The 19,084-nt window shown below is 34.4% G+C and overlaps 2 protein-coding genes across 3 annotated transcripts in view; both read left to right on the top strand.

Annotated features, from left to right (window-relative positions):
- The window catches only part of LOC131957893 (snake venom 5'-nucleotidase), a 34,928-nt gene extending 16,409 nt beyond the window's left edge, over positions 1-18,519 (top strand). The window contains exons 1-12 of one of the 2 annotated variants that reach the window (XM_059322725.1): positions 9,868-10,071; positions 11,959-12,101; positions 12,465-12,540; positions 12,641-12,781; positions 14,051-14,264; positions 14,616-14,801; positions 15,053-15,250; positions 15,776-15,907; positions 16,401-16,517; positions 16,937-17,098; positions 17,344-17,547; positions 18,247-18,519. In XM_059322725.1, coding sequence (XP_059178708.1) covers positions 10,069-10,071; positions 11,959-12,101; positions 12,465-12,540; positions 12,641-12,781; positions 14,051-14,264; positions 14,616-14,801; positions 15,053-15,250; positions 15,776-15,907; positions 16,401-16,517; positions 16,937-17,098; positions 17,344-17,547; positions 18,247-18,374 — 1,704 coding nt within the window. In that variant the 5' untranslated portion in view covers positions 9,868-10,068 and the 3' untranslated portion in view covers positions 18,375-18,519. Of the gene's footprint in view, positions 1-9,867; positions 10,072-11,958; positions 12,102-12,464; positions 12,541-12,640; positions 12,782-14,050; positions 14,265-14,615; positions 14,802-15,052; positions 15,251-15,775; positions 15,908-16,400; positions 16,518-16,936; positions 17,099-17,343; positions 17,548-18,246 lie in introns of those variants that run through there. The other variant, XM_059322726.1, reaches the window with a different exon arrangement.
- On the top strand, positions 6,852-9,281 carry LOC131957895 (5'-nucleotidase-like). Its single transcript, XM_059322727.1, has 4 exons — positions 6,852-7,027; positions 7,255-7,416; positions 8,231-8,434; positions 8,707-9,281. The coding sequence occupies exons 1-4, from the start codon at positions 6,889-6,891 to the stop codon at positions 8,901-8,903; spliced, it is 702 nt and encodes a 233-aa protein (XP_059178710.1). The 5' UTR covers positions 6,852-6,888; the 3' UTR covers positions 8,904-9,281.
- Positions 18,520-19,084: the final 565 nt, after the last annotated feature.

The following is a 19,084-nucleotide window of genomic DNA, read 5'->3' as shown; positions in this document are numbered from 1 at the left end:
GATGGTTTTAAACAATATTTCGAATTTTAAAACAAGTTATTCCATCATTAGTTAATTAATGAATTCCATATTTCACCAACACAGTTTTTCGTTGATGCTGCATTCATGGAGAAATTCATCCTCTTAATATACACTATCAGTTTTAAATTATCTTATCACACTCTAGACCAGTGGTTCTCAACTTGGTTTCGATCGAAACCCAGGGTACGGTGATTTTTTAGTCTCAATGGTTAGGCGGAGATCAAGACACGCACACGACTCATATGATCTCACGAACGGAAGAGTTCGATAAATGCGCAAAGGAAACTGGTTTGGCTCGATAATTATGTCCGAAAAGTTTAAGAGCCACTGCTCTAGATAATAAGTAATCTTAAACAAACAGACTTTACAGAAGTATTCTGTTGCTTTCCAAATGTATTATTTCTGTTTCGGTTACAACTTTTCCCTCAAGGCACCGGTCCGTCTATAGAAAAAATCGAGGGCGTGTACCCGACTGTTGTAAACTCCAAGACCGGGGACACGGTCCTCGTTGTTCAGGATTACGCTTATGGCAAATATCTAGGGGAGCTAAATGTGGTCTTTGATGACGCTGGGAAAGTCAAATCATGGACGGGAAATCCCATTTTGTTGGACAGCAGTGTTAAGCAAGGTGGGTTCGTGTTCTCGATATTACCAGTTTAACTTTTCATTGTTGTGGCCAATTTTAAATTATCAAATGAGTTTTATCTAAGTTTTTTTTTCGAACTGCGGGAACACATTTTTTTTTAAAATGCATTCGATATTTTTGATATGGGTAGCAGAAGTCTTCGGTGTAAAGGTATTGTTTTTTTTTTCAATTTCAGATTTCGTCGATTTCTTTTTCTTCTATTATTTGTACATTGTGTCACTTTGACTTCTTTTTTTCTTCAACGCTTTGTGCTTTGATTTTTAAAAATAGCATAACACACATAAGGATGATCATACATAATCTAACCCCTAGGAATATAATTAAACTATTCGGGCGTCAGTGCAAGTCTGGCTAAACCCAGACTGGTTAACATTTAATCTTAGTCTAAAACAAAACAAATATTTCGAGAAATTCATGCTCCTCAATGGGGATATTGATCTTCTACTTTTGACATCAAATTTTGGGAATATTAATGTTTTACCCTTGACATCAAATTTTGGGAATATTGATGTTCTACCCTTGACATCAAATTTAGGGAATATTGATGTTCTACCCTTGACATCAAATTTCGGGAACATTGATGTTCTACCCTTGACATCAAATTGTGGGAACCTTGATGTTCTACCCTTGACATCAAATTTTGGGAATATTGATGTTCTACCTGTAATAGATTGAGTTAATTGTGAGGTCAAGGGAACTCACTCTCTGTATTAGTATTATATTTATATTGTTATCTTGAGTGATGTCCCTTACATGTTGTTATCTATATATAGTGGTCTCTGGCCACTTCCTTTCTCTCTCTCTTCGCATCATGGCTGTCTGTAAATAAAGGCTGTTAACACCAATGTGGCTCCTCGTCAATCTATAACATTTTGGCGACGAAGGATAAACATCTACTAGAAAGAGCACCTACTTACGCAAAAAAGAGGTTTGCTAGAGCTTATTAGCTAATTATTTCTAGAATTATGGCGCTGTATGGCCAAATAAAAGAATTTGATGCGAATGATGAAATCATTCAAGATTACCTAGAGAGGTTAAGCTTTTACCTAGAAGCTAACGACGTGACGATAGAAGCCAAAAAGAGAGCTATTTTGTTAACAGTCATAGGGCCTCAACAATTTAGGCTACTAAAAGACTTATGCGCACCAGCTAGTCTAACTACCAAGAGCTTTAACGAGCTGAGCAAATTGCTAACAGACCACCATGCGCCTACCCCATCAAAGTTTTTATGTCGAGCTAGATTTGACAGTAGGACTCGTCAGCCAAACGAGTCAATATCAGAATATGTTGCTGCTTTACGTCATTTAAGTGAATTTTGTGAATTCGGCGATACGCTGTCTGACAGACTATGTGAAAAGTTTGTGACAGGTGTAAACAGCCCTGATATTCAAAGAAAGTTGCTGCTCGAGTCAGATCTAAAATTGGAAAAAGCAATACAACTTGCAATGTCATTCCAGCAGTCATCAGATGCGGCGAGATCTTTAGCACCTTCAGAGATCCATGCAGTAAACAGCAGGTTAGTCAATAAACATCAACCCCATCAGAGCATTCCAACTTATGCTAAACAGCCTGCTCGTTCAAATCCTAGATCTAAATCTAGTAATAATTATCAAAAATGTCATCGATGCAAAGGTCCCCATGCATCTCATCGGTGCAAGTTCAAGTCTGCAACTTGTTATAAGTGCAGTAAGCAAGGTCACATTGCCAAGGCCTGCTTTGCAAAGTCTTCGTCTGTTGCTAAATCTAGCCAGTCAAGACAGTACCGCAACCAAAAGCAGCACTATGTTAACTCTCACCAAGACTACCTAACCCAACCAATGAACCACTCTACCTGTGAAAATGCTCAAATTGATTTGCAGCCGGATTTCAACCTGTTCTCTGTTAAATCAATAAGTCATGCTCCCATCAATGTACAAGTTAATATCAACGGTAAGAGCATCAGCTTCCAACTTGACACTGGAGCATCTCTAACAGTCATAACAAAGAAAGATTTTGACGCTGTCACAGGAGGATCAGTGCCTCTACAACCATGTCACAAGTGTTTAACAACATACACTGGTGACAATGTTCCGGTAATAGGAGAGTGTATGGTTCATGTAAGTTATAATGGTCAAAGTGTTAAACTTCCTCTTCTTGTGGTTGAAGGAAATGGACCGCCATTACTAGGTAGGAACTGGTTAAGTAATCTTAAGTTAAATTGGGAGAGTATTTGTTCATTGAACAATGGAAAAGAATCTAGTCTTACTTCACTAGATAAAGTTATATCTGAAAATAAATGTGTTTTTGGTAATTCAGGTTTACTAAATGATAGAACAGTGAAGTTAAGCATTAAAGATACAAATCCAAGATACTGCAAAGCTAGAGTTCCACCTTATGCAATGAGGAACAAAATTGAAAATGAGCTAAGTAGATTGGAATCTAATGGCATTATAAAAAAAGGTAGACTATTCCGATTGGGCGTCACCCATTGTGCCAGTGTTAAAGAAGGATGGTTCTATAAGAATTTGTGGAGATTATAAAACTACACTGAATAAGCAAATAGAGCTAAATAGGTACCCTATTCCTAACATTGAAGAAATTTCTTTGAATTTGGCAGGAGGAGACAAATTCACTGAATTAGACTTTAGTCATGCTTACACTCAACTAGAACTGCATCCAGATTCAAAAGTCTATACGACAATAAACACACATAAAGGACTCTACCAATATGAAAGACTATGTTTTGGCATATCATCTAGCCCTGGAATTTTCCAAGCTGTCATGGACAGTATTTTTAAGGACATTCCAAATGTTTGTGTGTACTTTGACAATGTGTACATAACTGGTAAGAATGACACTGAACATCTTAAAACACTTGATAAAGTATTGAAAATTGTTGGTGAAAAAGGTTTAAAGATAAACAAAGATAAATGTCAATTCATGTTGACAGAAATTAGTTTTCTTGGTTATATATTAAGCAAGCAAGGCATCAGACCTCAACCTGAGAAAACAAAAGCCATTAAAGAAGCACCCATACCTGAAAATACCCAACAACTAAGAGCTTTTTTGGGCTTAATAAATTACTATGCAAAGTTCATAGGAAATCTGTCTGGTAAACTATCACCACTGTACAAGCTGCTACAGAAAAATGCAACTTGGCACTGGGGTAAACAACAAGATACTGCTTTTAATACAGCAAAAGAGGCTTTGTCTTCTGACACCTTACTAACTCACTATGACCCAGGGAAAAGACTTATATTAACATGTGATGCTTCACCAGATGGTGTAGGAGCAGTCTTGTCCCACATGGATGAGAAGGGTGACAGACCCATTGCTTTTGCCAGTAGATCTTTGAACCAGGCTGAGAAAAATTATTCTCAGTTAGATAGGGAAGGCTTAGGCATCATTTTTGGTGTTAAGAAATTTCATAAGTTTCTGTTTGGTAGGAAGTTCACCATCTTTACATATCATAAACCATTGCTAGGTTTATTTGGAGAAAACAAAACCCTACCTGAGCATGCCTCACCAAGAATTCAAAGATGGGCTATCACACTAACTGCATACAATTATGAATTGAAATACAAACCTGGATCTGAGAATAGTGCAGATAGTCTTAGCAGATTACCTTTAAAAAACCAAAGCCTGAGCTATGTACCAGAAGATGTATTTGTTCTCTTCACTATCATGGATAACTCCAATATAAATGTGAATGATATTAAAAGAGAAACACAAAAAGATGAGTGCTTAATAAAAGTATATGAGCACTGTATGAATGGTTGGCCTGAAGAGTCTGTGAATGATGACTTAAGGCCATATTAAATAAGAAATAAAAACCTTTGTGAAGATAATATAAAAGATGGAGAAGATGCAGTCCATTATCAGTCAGAGTTGCCTAAACAAAGTATTTGTAACTTAATAAATGATTATGGTGATATGGCAATTTCAAATGTTTTAAAGAAAATACATTAGTAAGAAGGAATGTGATCATCAAACAACTTTGCTAACATCATTAGCACTTACAGAAACTAAAAGGGTAACATCAAAAGAAAAAAAAAGATTTTTGCCATTTAATACTTCCAGATGCCAATTCAAAAATAGTTCCATTAAATCATGACAAGACATTCATTGAAAGAGAATTTGGTGTTAATAAGAATGTGTATCTAAGAAATTATGGGAGAAAGGAAAAATGGATACCAGGTCAAATTGTTCAATGTACAGGACCTGTGCCTTATAAAGTTAAAAATAACTTGTGCAGATAATAAGTGTGAATCTGTCAATCCCACCAAATCTGAACAGTTCACATCAACTCAGTTTGTTCCACAACCAAGTTCTGTTGATATGAGTGAACCAAGTTGTCTGGAGTCAGAAAATGTAAATTCTGGAGTTAATGATTTAAATCCTAGACCTCCTGAGATAGAGAATCCAGATGGTCAGAATCTTGAGTCACCAAATCAGAAGCCACTGAGAAGGTCAAGCAGGACAATCAAAGTCCCAAATAAGTTAGACCTATGATTTTAAAGGTCAAAAGGACTTTGACATCATTGTTTTGTATCTTGATTATGTTGTGGCATATTGTGCATTGTTTGTAAGGATGTAATCTACCATAGTGTTCATGTTACAATATAATTGGTGATTTTAGGATACTATCAATTGTTCTATTGAGAGATGTGTTATTGTGTTCTAAGGGTAAAGGGATGTAATAGATTGAGTTAATTGTGAGGTCAAGGGAACTCACTCTCTGTATTAGTATTATATTTATATTGTTATCTTGAGTGATGTCCCTTACATGTTGTTATCTATATATAGTGGTCTCTGGCCACTTCCTTTCTCTCTCTCTTCGCATCATGGCTGTCTGTAAATAAAGGCTGTTAACACCAATGTGGCTCCTCGTCAATCTATAACACTACCCTTGACATCAAATTTTGGGAATATTGATGTTCTACCCTTGACATCAAATTTTGGGAACATTGATGTTCTACCCTTGACATAAAATTTTGGGAATATTGATGTTTTACCATTGACATGAAATTTTGGAAATATTGATTTTCTACCCTTGACATCAAATTTTGGGAACATTGATGTTCTCCTCTTGACATCGAATTTCGGGAACATTGATGTTCTACCCTTGACATCAAATTTTGGGAATATTAATGTTCTATCCTTGACATCAAATTTTGGGAACATTGATGTTCTACCCTTGACATAAAATTTTGGGAATATTGATGTTCTACCCTTGACATCAAATTTTGGGAATATTGATGTTTTACCCTTGACATAAAATTTTGGGAATATTGATGTTTTACCCTTGACATGAAATTTTGGAAATATTGATTTTCTACCCTTGCTCGCAGGCGTTGAAGCAGATCGCCACCACGCGCCCAAGTAGTCAAAGTGCTGACTCAGCTTTAAAGCATTAGCCTTTATCGTATTAATTAACTGCTGTGAAATAAACATTTGATCCTGCATTTGTTTCAATGGAACTTGATTATGACAGATGAGGAGGCCTTGGATTTGATTAACACCTACCTGCCACAGGTGAATGCGTTTAAAAAAACCGTCGTAGGTAAGACCTATGTATTCTTGAATGCCGACAAACAAAGCTGTCGAATAGAAGAGTGTAACCTGGGTAAGTTGTAATCTTTGTTACCTTGTGTAAGTTGTAATCTTTGTTAACTTGTGTAAGTTCTAATCTTTGTTAACTTGTGTAAGTTCTAATCTTTGTTAACTTGTGTATATTGTAATCTTTGTATCTTGTGTATATTGTAATCTTTGTTAATTTGTGTAAGTTCTAGTCCTTGTTAACTTGTGTAAGCTGTAAATTTTGATAACTAATGTCAGTTTGAATCTTTTGATCTTTGGATAATATTATATTTTTTTCAAACTATATTTTTTATTTACTTCTTGGTATAATTTAAAACTGCTTCAAAACATCAACGAAAAAAACTTTCAATGTTCTTAAATTGCTAACATAAATGAACTGACAAACCAGTGTTTGCTTGCAGTGCATGTGGAGAAAACTTTGTCTTCATTGATTCAACTGACACTGAATTTTAAAAATATACAAACCTAACCTCACCCCCATCAAACTCTTAAGATCAGCTGGTCTTGTCTAAATCTAAATTCTCGTCAGATGTCAAGTATTTAAAAAAAATATCAGCCATATGAAATTTGTAAATAGTCATCTAGAACGCTTGATGGTAGTTTTAAATAGAATTAAAAGTTGCACTAAAACCCATCCCAAAATGATAAATCTCTTGGTGGCAGGGAATGTGATCACCGATGCAATGATACAACACAACCTGCGTCATTTTGAAGGCGTTTGGAGCGATGTAGGGATGGCGGTGGTCAACGGAGGTGGTATACGCTCTTCAATGAACATAGGTAAGATATCTAGATATAGTCCCAATTTTTATTCAGTTTGTTTTTACAACCTTTGTCCCATTTAGACAAACTGCTCTCTCAAAAACTCTGTCCGGAATTCATGGAATTTCTCTATAAAGGCGTTTCCTGTAATTTTGCAGTATTTTCGAATATGCTTCATGATATTTTATGTTTACTTATATATTTTCATTTATACTTTCCAAAAATGTTAACACAATCATCACCAGGGAACATCACAACAGAGAATGTTATCTTTGTCCAGCCGTTTAGAAATGAAGTTGACATTGTTGAAGTTACCGGACAAACACTTCTGGACGTGTTTGAGTACTGTGCTAGCAGATGGATCAACTCTACAGACAGCGGCTTTGGTGGGTTTTTGCAAGTTTCTGGTAAGTGGGATTTATCCTTTCTTGTTTTTCATCACTAAACATACGAATCGTCATAAATACCAATCGGTATTATTAAAAAGTATGTGATTCTTCTTCTACCTAATCTATTTTAATTGGATTTAATTCACAACTTGTATCATTATGGGGCTTGTAAGCCTCGGTCTCTTTCACCTAAAATTCGAAATCTCGTAATCCATGGAGAGATACTAATTCTCGAGCCAAATTAATTGTTGTGAACACGATTCCTATCCCCATTGATAAAGAAAAACATGGCGATTACTTGTTTCTAGATTTTAAAACCACCAAGAGTTCACAAAATGCAACAACTACTTTTGGAAATGTCAAACCTATTTAAAAGTTATAATATAATCAAATTATTAAGTAGCGGTAGGCGTAGGGTATTAATTATATTATATTACACAATTTCATTCACAATGTACTAACGTAGTTTGTATTTTTTCTTACATTCTTACCTAGCTTACATTTAGCAGTCTATCTTTATTCTTGCTTACGATTTAGAATACATTAACAATGGTGAAATTAACTTTCGCTATTGTTTTAATTTTTTATTTTACCGTTTCAATAAAAGATATTCACATTTTTAAAAAAAAAATGCCATCATTCAAGTACGTAAGCAAGAAAGTTGCTGACTGACCTTCAGGCACTTTTATCCTTTTGAGAATTATATTTTTACTGTGTAAACTACAATATTACACTTTGGTTTGAAAGCCGTTCTAATTAGCATTATGAATTTGCTGGGTATTTGCTATTTTTAAAAGAGTTGCAACTAGTTTAACACGAATCTCTACCTCAGGCATGAGAGTGACGTACAACATGGATCGTCCAGTGGGTCAGAGAGTTCACGAACTTCTGGTCACCTGCACACAGTGCGACATTCCCAGGCTGGAGAACGTCCAAGTGGACAAACACTACAAGATACTGGCTATTACTTTTATGGTCAAAGGTGGCGACGGTTATGATGTTTTGAAGTCAAACATCATTAAGAGAATTCCTTTAGGTAAGAATAAATAGCTAATTCATGAAATCTCTTGTCTTGTTTAGGGAGTAGGGACATCTGCCCCATTTTTCAGGTTTTTTTACTCCCTTAAAATATAACCAAATGTCTTCTTATATAATGAATCCTCTGCAGAACATTTATCGATCTAACACAATTTGAATTTATGTAAAAAATATCGAATTATTGTTTAACCATTGATAGAACATAATTCTTTTAGTACACAAAAGTAAATAGAATTCTGCTTCAATTTCACCGTAAATAATAATTTTCAGGAGATTTAGACACCGACATTTTGATCAGCTATTTAAAAAAGTTCAGCCCCATAACGACAGGTCTGCAGGATCGGATCCGGTTCGAATCAAATGTAACTGAGGCCTTCGTTTCAAACATTGCAACCATCCAATCTGTCTACTCACCTGCGCTTATTTTGTTTATATCATTTATATCATCCATTATGCTGCTGTATTAATCTCACGTGATCTGCATTGTTTTGGAAGTTACAGCACATGTTCATAAATGTCATATGATTGGTATTTCCAGACATTATATGATACTGTGTCATGAAAGATACAACATATGTTCTTATTTACCATATAAACTATATTATTGTGTACCACATTATGATAAATTGTTATGAAAGATGCTACACATGTTCATATCTCCCCTATCCTGTATGCTCCTATCTGAGGTTTACGAATTGTATGAAAAGTGTTGTTAAGTCTATAGATGAACATTTCTAGTGTATAGAACTAAATTTTCATTACGAATTACAAATATAAAATATATGGTGATAGATGCTGCACTGATGCCACAATTGGTTTGGTTTTGGTCATGTTAAATTTTATAATGGTATCAACGCATGTAACATTGGTGCTTTAGAATTTTACACTGGTTGTAGCTAATGTTACAGATTATGTAACATATTAAAGTCCCACGTTTGATCTTTAAACATTTAAATAAACATTTTGTTATTAAAGCTAAATTTAAGGGGTTACTCGTTGTAGCTGATATGTGAATGTATGTTTGTATGCAAACTTTATCATATGTTTAGATGAAATGAAATATTTGTTTGCCGAGCGTAATGGTTTTAAACTAGATTGAACTTGAAAACAGCCCTTCGTGTCTTACTCTCTGTCCTTACTTATTCTACAAACATACTTTCATTTGAAGATCTGCCTTTAAACGTTAAAAATGTATTTGTGTTTTTTTAATGAAGCAAATATACACTGAGCTATAAATCTAAATTTAATTAAGCTAGCTTAATCAGTGACAAGTTTTAAATTATCATTTATTTTTATGTAAAACACAATTATCTTTTCACGAAAAAAAAAATCCTTATCTTTTGTACATTTTGCTATTATTAGCTATGAAAACAACACGTTTTTTGGAATTTCAGTGTGTAATCCATATCTCTCCTTCTCTATATAAAAATGTGTTTGCTTTTGTACATGTGTGTTACCTCTCAGTTGATGTCACCCTCACCATATTACGCCACCACTGCTTGGAGCTTAGTTTCTTGGTGAGGAAAAAAAAATCACCACATGTAATTGAAAACCTAATTGAGATGCGCAAGGCTTTGCAAACAGTTCATATTTATTCTACGTTGACATTGAATAGATTTCGCAACTGGAAACATGGCAAGTACTTTGTAAAGATTTCACAGAAGCGAAATAGGCCAAGTTTGATCACTGCAGAAAATACTCTTAGAATTATTGAAAGGGTGGATGCATAGTTTGTTCCAGAATTCAGATGTGTTAATGTTTTAAACAAATTCAAACAACTCTTACTTACTCTTAGGGTAATTAGCAAGGTTAGTATATTGATTTAATATATCAATTTTAAGAACTCTATCTTACTTGCACTAAAATAAGAGAATAACACATTTCATTCATTTAGTAAAAGCGTCTGCAGTTCATGAAATCGCTGGCACGTTTAGCTACTAAAGTTTTTATAATAGAAAAAAAGTGTGTTTTATTTTTAATATTTTAAATATTTTTATACAGAAAACCTTGTTATTATACTTTTTATATTCGTTTTACTTTTTACTTTTTATTAACTGGTAATGTTTAGAGTTAAAATAGTGGATATTTTAGTTTTTCAAAAGAAATATTGATGCATTAGAATAAATTCAAAAGTAAGATAAAATATTTAACCACAACCAACCCAAATACGCACAAATAAATACATCGGTATTGTGTAAATGTAATTTTTTACTAAAAAAAGCTTTTAAAAATAAATAAACGACTTATTCCTTAATTAAATAAAACATTTTTGGACACAAGTGCTACCACAGTACAAGGTTTAAGACTGGGTACTCAGTGACCCGTACCGTCTGTGTGTTTACACGCTTCAATGAACAACTGTTGTGGTCTGTCTGTATATAACCACGAGTGGACCCTCTTCACTAAGGTAACTGCTGCATATTAAATGTACTACCTCGCCGTCCCCTACTCCTGAATATAGCACACACGACCTATTTCTGCTGTGGGAGACACCAGTAACATGGCTTTATATAGAAAATAATTACTGGATTTTTTCACGTAGAGAGCACCGTTTATGGAAAGCATTAAGTTATTTTGTGTAATGTGTGAATGTTAATTTTATGCATTAACGTTTAAAAGGTATGTAGGCCTACACAAATTTATTTTTTTAAAAACTGAAATAGGTAAAAAGAAATAAGTTGATTTATTATGCGTATAGCTTAGAAATACAGATTTTACAATTTATTCTATAACTTTGTAAATTGAGAGGTATTTATTATGCTTTGTTAGTCATTATTTTTTGTTTCGTTGTTTTGTTTTTTTATGTTTACGTTTATTTTGTTGTTTTTTGGGATACACATACGTTGCAATATTATTTTTTAATTTGTAAATTAAATTGTCTTATGTAACCGAACCAGACTAAAAATTCAATATTTCGATATGTTTTCTACTTATTTTGCCCTTTTGTTTGTCATCTTATTGGGGGGAGGGGGGGGGGGTCTAAAAGGGCCAGGAACTAACGTTGAACCCGACGAGTGTGCTACTTGGAGCAAAGACACGTAAGGTCAACGGGACCTTTGTGGGGCTAAACGCCCTACGTTTAGCTTCATTGGACTTGTTATATAGCTATTATTATGCAACACAAACTGTTTACTCTATTAGTGATTTCTTAATGAATCTCCTCGTATTTCTCAAGGTATATATAATTTCATACGGTAAGTTATTTATTGCAAAATATTCCTAGAATAAGTACCTATGCAATATATATATATATATATATATATATATATATATATATATATATATATATATATATATATCGTTTGAACATTTTTAGTTGTGTAATGAAAATGTTAATACTAAAGAGTTGGTTGTTGGATAGCAGGATGAAGATTGAATGTCAAGTCGTAAGATGGTGTGATTAGAGTGATGTGGCGTCGGCAAGGGCCCGGATACTAGTGTTTTGTGTATTCTTCCAACGGTTGATCGGATGATCCGGTAAAGAATAAGGTTATAATTCTTTGGTATGTTTCCACCTTTTAGTTTATTCCACCTCTGATGATGTCTAGAGCCCTGCTATGTGTGACCTCTCTCCTTTGTCTATGGTTAACTACAACACGTGCGGACTTCAGCCTCACTCTACTGCACACAAACGATGTCCATGCACGCATAGAAGAAGCAGACAAGTATTTTTTGAAATTATTTTTTGAAATATGTTTTTAAGACTATTTATAATTTTTTCGTTTTTATTCATACACATTGCTTCCAATGCCGTTAAAATATAAAACTACACTCGTATTTTGGGTATAGAAATTACATTGTTAGGGGCTTGCTTGAAAGATTGGATAGTATTAAAAAGTGTGTATTGTATTCGATCCAGGAAATTACCACAAACTTATCAAACTACACAGGAAATTTTGTAATGATGATCTTCTAAATATATTTCACGGACGTAATATTTAATTGACATTTGACGTAAATGCTTCTTCTTGTAATTGTAGAATACCCACTTGTTTTTGTTAGGATAATTTTTGTTTTTGTTTTTCCAGGAGTAGCGCCCCTTGTACCCCACAGCTTGTGGCCTCAAACAATTGTTTTGGCGGAGCTGCCAGGATTCGAACCATGGTAAGTTATAATAATTGAACATGTGTATGGCCATGTCTGTGTCTAATGGTCATAAAAAACAAATACAAACTATAACATATTATTTTTTTGTATGCTTCAGGTAGAAAAGAAAAGAACCGAACACGTCAACCACACGATACTTCTGGACGCCGGAGACCAGTTCCAGGGAACTCTGTGGTTCTACCAGTTTGGTGGAATAGTCAGCGCTCAGTTCATGAACCTGATAAGATACGACGCCATGGTAAAAATATCTTTTGAAGAAAGTCACATTTACTTGCTTTGCCATCCAATAACAGTACAGTCTAGACTCTCGACCCACCATCTTTCCCATAAAACGTTATATAAAATGTCTCATAGCCTGGGGGTCAGTAAAGTGTATCTTTTCCGGAACCATTACCAATAGCACAAAAAAACTATGTACAATGCTATTGTGTATATTAATTTTAATTGAAAATAGAAACAAATATAAAAATCAACGACAGAGCTATATAAGATTAATATACCATCCCCTACACTAAACCAAATGTGTCAGCATTTAAAAAAAAAAACGATATTCACGCTACCAATTTTTTCTGATGACCGCCTGAACTTATCTCTCTATAAACACACCCGCACTTATACCTACACACATAGACACACACTAAAATTACCGGAGTGTGAATAAGCACTTTAAGGTATATATAATGTTTCGGTTGGTGGAAAATCTCTATAACGTGTCAAGGAGTCCTTTTATGTAAGTTTTCACTCCGTAAAGAGTGACACGACTTTAACCTTTGAATGCTACCCAATATAAAGAGTCTCAGTGAAGCAGAACGCTTCATAAATAGAATACTATTTTTCCGTGTTCTACCATTTTCATTAAAGATAAGGTCATTCATGTTTAAAATGTGCATATAAATTCAATTTAATTTTTTTTTATGCTATTGAAATGTAAACATTTCTATAAATCAAGGGAAAAGTATACTTGTAAAAAATATAAAAAAACATATTAATTTATTACTACACGTTTGAAATAGCAGCACTAGCAAATAATACATTCCACAATCGTACTCAGGTTTTCGCGATAACAGAGAACCTAGAGAATAAAAAAATTACATCGTTTCACCTTCAACATGGTCGCTCTAGAATACTCTAGTTAGGTACCAAATAGAAATATACTGAATTTATATTTTTCCAAAACTAGTACTTTTGTTGCGTACTCAACTCTGGTTTATTTCTATGCTTCTGCACTATAGATTTAACTGCAGCACAAAACTACATCTCATTTAGTCTAATACCCTTTATATATATATATATATTTATATATATATATATATATATATATATATATAAATATATATATATATATATATATATATATATATATATATATATATACTTATATATATATACTTATATATATAAAGGCCCTAGTTATATTATGGTACGCTGCTAAATGCAGAAAAACAAGGGATGAAAGCAGTTAAAACTAATACAATTTAACACTTTTTTCTCTACTCACATCACACAGGCTGTGGGTAACCACGAATTTGACAAGGGAGTTGAGGGTCTCGAACCTTTCGCCAAAAACTTGACATTCCCTCTGCTGTCAAGTAACATGAAACTTGACAACACGCCACAGCTGAAAAACATCATCAAGAAATCAACGGTTCTAACGGTCGCCGGGGAGCGGATAGGTGTGGTCGGGTACACCACCCCGGAGACGGCATACACTTCGTCCCCAGGTGAAAAATTGTACTCAGAATTAAACTATGACGATCCTCTTAAAAAAATTGTAAATATTGAACATAGACTTGTAGTCTTTTTTATTAAAAACAATAGAAGGATGTACATATTTAAATTATCTGTGCCCATTTTATTAAATACCCAGCAATATTAAGAAACGTATTTTGATAGCACAAAATCACACTTTACCTTAACCGCCCTTATCGACAATTAAATTCAAGGATTGCAGCTAACCAAAAGCTAAACCAATTCTACACTAAAGTAAAATGTGTCTTTTGATGTGGGGTTCTTATATTAAAGCATAATAACCATGTGTTACCCTACTCTGTGTGGGTTTATTTTTTTTCTAGGAACCGTCAGTTTTACTCAAGAACTAGAGGCTATACAGGCGGAGGTAAACAACTTGACGGCTCAGGGGATTAACAAGATTATCGCCCTTGGTCACTCTGGATACTCGTTTGATGTGGAGCTGGGAAAAAACTTGACCAACGTGGACATTATTGTTGGTGGACACTCACATACTTTTCTCAATAATGGTGAAAATTTATTGTATAATTGTTTTATTTTATTCCCGATCGTTAAAGGGAATATGAGAAACATTTGTATTTCATTTTTTAATATTAAATATGTTTACTTTTAACTAGCATTGCATATCATAAATTTATATACAAAGTTTACTGGATTAAACAATTAGAAAACGACGAAACTGATTGTTGAATCAAAGTAAAAAAAAATTATATGCAATATTTAAAATTGTTCTGTTATTTTCTATTACTTTTACCTCCAGGCACCGGCCCGTCCACGGAAACAATCGAGGGCGTGTACCCGACTGTTGTAAACTCCAAGACCGGGGACACGGTCCTCGTTGTTCAGGATTACGCTTATGGCAAATATCTAGGGGAGCTAAATGTGGTCTTTGATGACGCTGGGGAAGTCAAATCATGGACGGGAAATCCCATTTTGTTGGACAGCAGTGTTAAGCAAGGTGGGTTAGGATTGTCTGACAATAGTGATTAACTCTTCTTTGTTTTAGTCAGTTATATTTATCAACTGGTAATTGCCATACTAAACACATCTTTTATGTTGTTGTTTTTTTATATTTATTTTACTCCTTCATTAGATAAGAGAGATGGTAGTCTTGGTTGACTTAATTGTGAAGTGTAGTTGTTTATGCATTAAGTTGGAGTTTTGGGTTACAGAACTTGTTAACTTGTTTATAAATAATACAAGCATTAGATGCATTTTCCGTCCCAAGTAATTGAGAATGGCTTGCGACTACTGAACTGTTGATAGTTCAACTACCCATGGTAAAATCATATGCAAATCAAGCCAATCTTCTAGCCATGCAATAATCATTCAAGTGGTGTGATAAGAAACTTTGGAAAGAATAACACACATTTCTCTTGATTTTATTCTCTTTTTTTATCACAGATAAAAGGAATTTGTGATTAACTTAAGTACGTTTAGCGCCTTCTCTCTCCAATATATTCCCTCTATATTTCTCTCACAGATAACGAGACCCTGGCGTTAATCAACACCTACCTGCCGCAGGTTGAAGTGTTTAAGAAAACTGTGGTGGGAGAGACCTATGTTTTACTCAAGGCTGATAGACAGCTGTGTCGAGTGGCGGAGTGTAACATGGGTAGGTTGAAATACTTTTTTTTTTATAAATAAAACATTTTTGTTTTGAGGTTACAGTATTCAGACGACTGTCTGTATGTCTATAAGAGGGTGGTAGTGTTCAGGTTTTTTTTTCAGGCTTCTCTCTTCTGGTATTTGTGACCCCACTCTTGTCGGACGTAATAGAAATGTTCCTTTTCTGACTTCCTCAATGGAAGTAACCCCTTTAGGAAAAAAAATATCTAAAATAAATCCTGGATCCTTTTGTAATTAAATCCTATGACTCATTTTAACCTATTTATAATGGCAACGCTTTATTTTCAGATACATTATCTTCGATGACAACGCAAGAACTTCTCATTTAAAATCTAATAAGTGATTAAATCAATGAACATTTATTTTTCTAATGAGAAAGTCTCTAACTCATGCCACAGTGCAATTTATCACCAATCGTTCAAATAATTTAAGATTTCCCCACCAAATAATTTTTATTACCAAACCATTTGTGTCTGCAGGCAATGTTATCGCTGACGCCATGATACATCACAACTTGCGACATTTAAATGGCACCTGGACTGATGTAGGGATGGCCATGATCAACGGGGGTGGTATTCGAACGTCAATCAATATAGGTAAGATTCCTCTTTAGGCCTAGCTATCCATTGGGCAGATGGAGTATAGTTCATATGTCTCTTGACCTCAGCATATGAAGGGATAGTGTGGTCAGCACCATGCCAAGCTGATCTATTTAGCTAAACATTATAAAACTATAAAACAAAATTGTTCATTCTGCATGTATATTTACTGAAAAACATTTTTAAATCACAAAATAGCCAACCTAATTAATACACTACACAAAAGAAAAATAAATTTTGTTTTTTATTTTATTCCTAACATATGAAATATATAGATACAACAGCAGAAGTCTCACACACACATATTTATACTACAAAACGTTTAACTTTTAAATATACAAAAATGTTGATAAAATATACAAAGCACAACAATTTTGATTCATCATCAACAAAATCGCAAATGTTACCATCATCAGGCAACATCACAACAGAGAATGTTATCTTTGTCCAGCCGTTCAGAAATGAAGTTGACATTGTTGAAGTTACCGGACAAACACTTCTTGACGTGTTTGAGTACTGTGCTAGTAAATGGGTCAACTCTACAGACAGCGGTTTTGGTGGGTTTCTGCAAGTATCTGGTAAGTGGGATTTATCAATACTGTTGTTTTATATATATATATATATATATATATATATATATATATATATATATATATATATATATATATATATATATATATATATATATATATATATATATATACAAACTCAGGGAGGTGTAAAACGTCGAGATTTGTAAAAATCTCGAATTCTTTTTTTGCACGATAACAATACTTCTTCTATACTTCGTATACTAGAAAGTAAAAATCAATTTCTACCGCAGGCATGAGAGTGACGTACAACATGACACGTCCAGTGGGTCAGAGAGTTCACGAACTTCTGGTCACCTGCACACAGTGCGACATTCCCAGGCTGGAGAACGTCCAAGTAGACAAACACTACAAGATACTGACCATGAATTTTTTAATCAAAGGAGGTGACGGCTACAACGTGTTGAAGACCAACATCGTTAACAGGATACCTTTAGGTGGGTATGTGGAAGTGGTGGTAAGCGAATAAGTGCTACCTTGGACGTGATTACGTTTCTTCGAATCACGTTTTCTTCCATTCTCATATGGTGGGTGCCGGATTCTGTTCCGGAAACTCGTATAGCAACCACGGTAAAAGGTAAAAAAAAAAAAACATGTTAGTTCTACTTATCTATCTCAATGGCGTTGCTAGATTGAGAGTCACCCGTTGTTTTATCAGTATATAACGCAACTTTTTCCTTTCGCGTTACCCAAGGAAATAGTATCACCCGATGCGGACTCCACCTCCCCCCCCCACCCCCCGCACCTGTCTTGTGACGCTACTGACCTGCTTTGTTTATTAAAACTTTACGTTCTGAGAAAATCATTAACACGTGCCTTAATGCTTCGGTTAGGCTGTTTTAAACATGTGGACGGGAATATGGGGGGGGGGGGGGGGAGATAGGCTCCATGGTTTCTTTCATACATTTTTCTCGGAGGTGGGGTGAGGGTATATTGAGCATTTGAAAGCTCTGCTTTTTGAGTATAGAAAATTGTTGACAATAGTTTGTAACAAAATTGATATTAATTTTTTTTATAAAATACATGTTATAAAGTGAAAATAACATTCGCACGGGTGATTAGCGTGTTCTCTGTGACAAACAACTGTAAAAAAAAAACATTCGCTTACTTTGACTTTGTTGTACAATATGTTACAGGGGACCTCGACACAAACATCCTGATCAGCTATGTCCAAAAGTTCAGCCCCATAACAACTGGGCTGCAGGATCGAATCCGGTTTGTTTCAGATGTTGTCAACTGCCCGAAAACCAACAGATCCGTCTAGCTTATTTTTCCAGTGTTCCTTTTCTTTTTGTTAACTGTTCTGTCATGAGTTATGCTGGATTAAATTTATCTGATATTTTCTGAAAATACCAACACGATGTTGGGACTTTTCTTTTCGTACATTACATGGTATTAAAGCTATTAAATTGCGGGGTTTTTTTTTTGTTGTTGGTTTTTTTTTCGCCTCAGACATGTAATTTACAGCGTCAGTTTGCCTTGCATGTTCGTTTTAGTATTACAGTTTTCATCATCGGCTTGTGAGGACTGATATAAAAGCTTATTAGGTCAAATCTATGAAAAGTCCTTACGGATATATGTGGACAGTGTTTCTGAAGTGAGGCTGTTGCGTCATTGTGTATACATTTACAACTGTGGTCCTAATGTGAAGGTTATTTTAAAATTTGTTTTACCTGGCTAGGATGGCCATTTTGTAGCTTACAGCTTGTAAGAACAGTAGGTAATTGAGGATGGGGTGTGTGTTTAATTATCTGACCTAATGATGATTAAAAGCTCGTCTTTTTATTTAATAATGTATTAAATAAACCAAGTAGAATAAATAAATAAATGAGCTATTACAAATGTAGTGTATTGAAGTTAAATGATGTATAGTTTTTCAGTCAAATTATGTAGTGAATTTCACAGTCATATGATTGAAGCTAAATAACGTAGGTATTTCATAGTTGTATGATTAAAGCTAATGTATGATTAAAG

Source organism: Physella acuta, unplaced genomic scaffold (genome assembly GCF_028476545.2).
Source record: "Physella acuta isolate Inbredline_101_S28 unplaced genomic scaffold, ASM2847654v3 ptg001276l, whole genome shotgun sequence".
Lineage (NCBI taxonomy): Eukaryota > Metazoa > Mollusca > Gastropoda > Physidae > Physella > Physella acuta.
This window is presented reverse-complemented; position numbering and strand designations above follow the sequence as displayed.

What these genes read in the sequence shown, in the direction of transcription:
- LOC131957895 (XM_059322727.1), top strand. Translation starts at nt 6,889, where the DNA reads ATGATAAATCTCTTGGTGGCAGGGAATGTGATCACCGATGCAATGATA. An exon ending in ACGCTCTTCAATGAACATAG is followed by an intron (nt 7,028 to 7,254) that starts GTAAGATATCTA and finishes AATCATCACCAG; the next exon opens with GGAACATCACAACAGAGAAT. An exon ending in CATTAAGAGAATTCCTTTAG is followed by an intron (nt 8,435 to 8,706) that starts GTAAGAATAAAT and finishes AATAATTTTCAG; the next exon opens with GAGATTTAGACACCGACATT.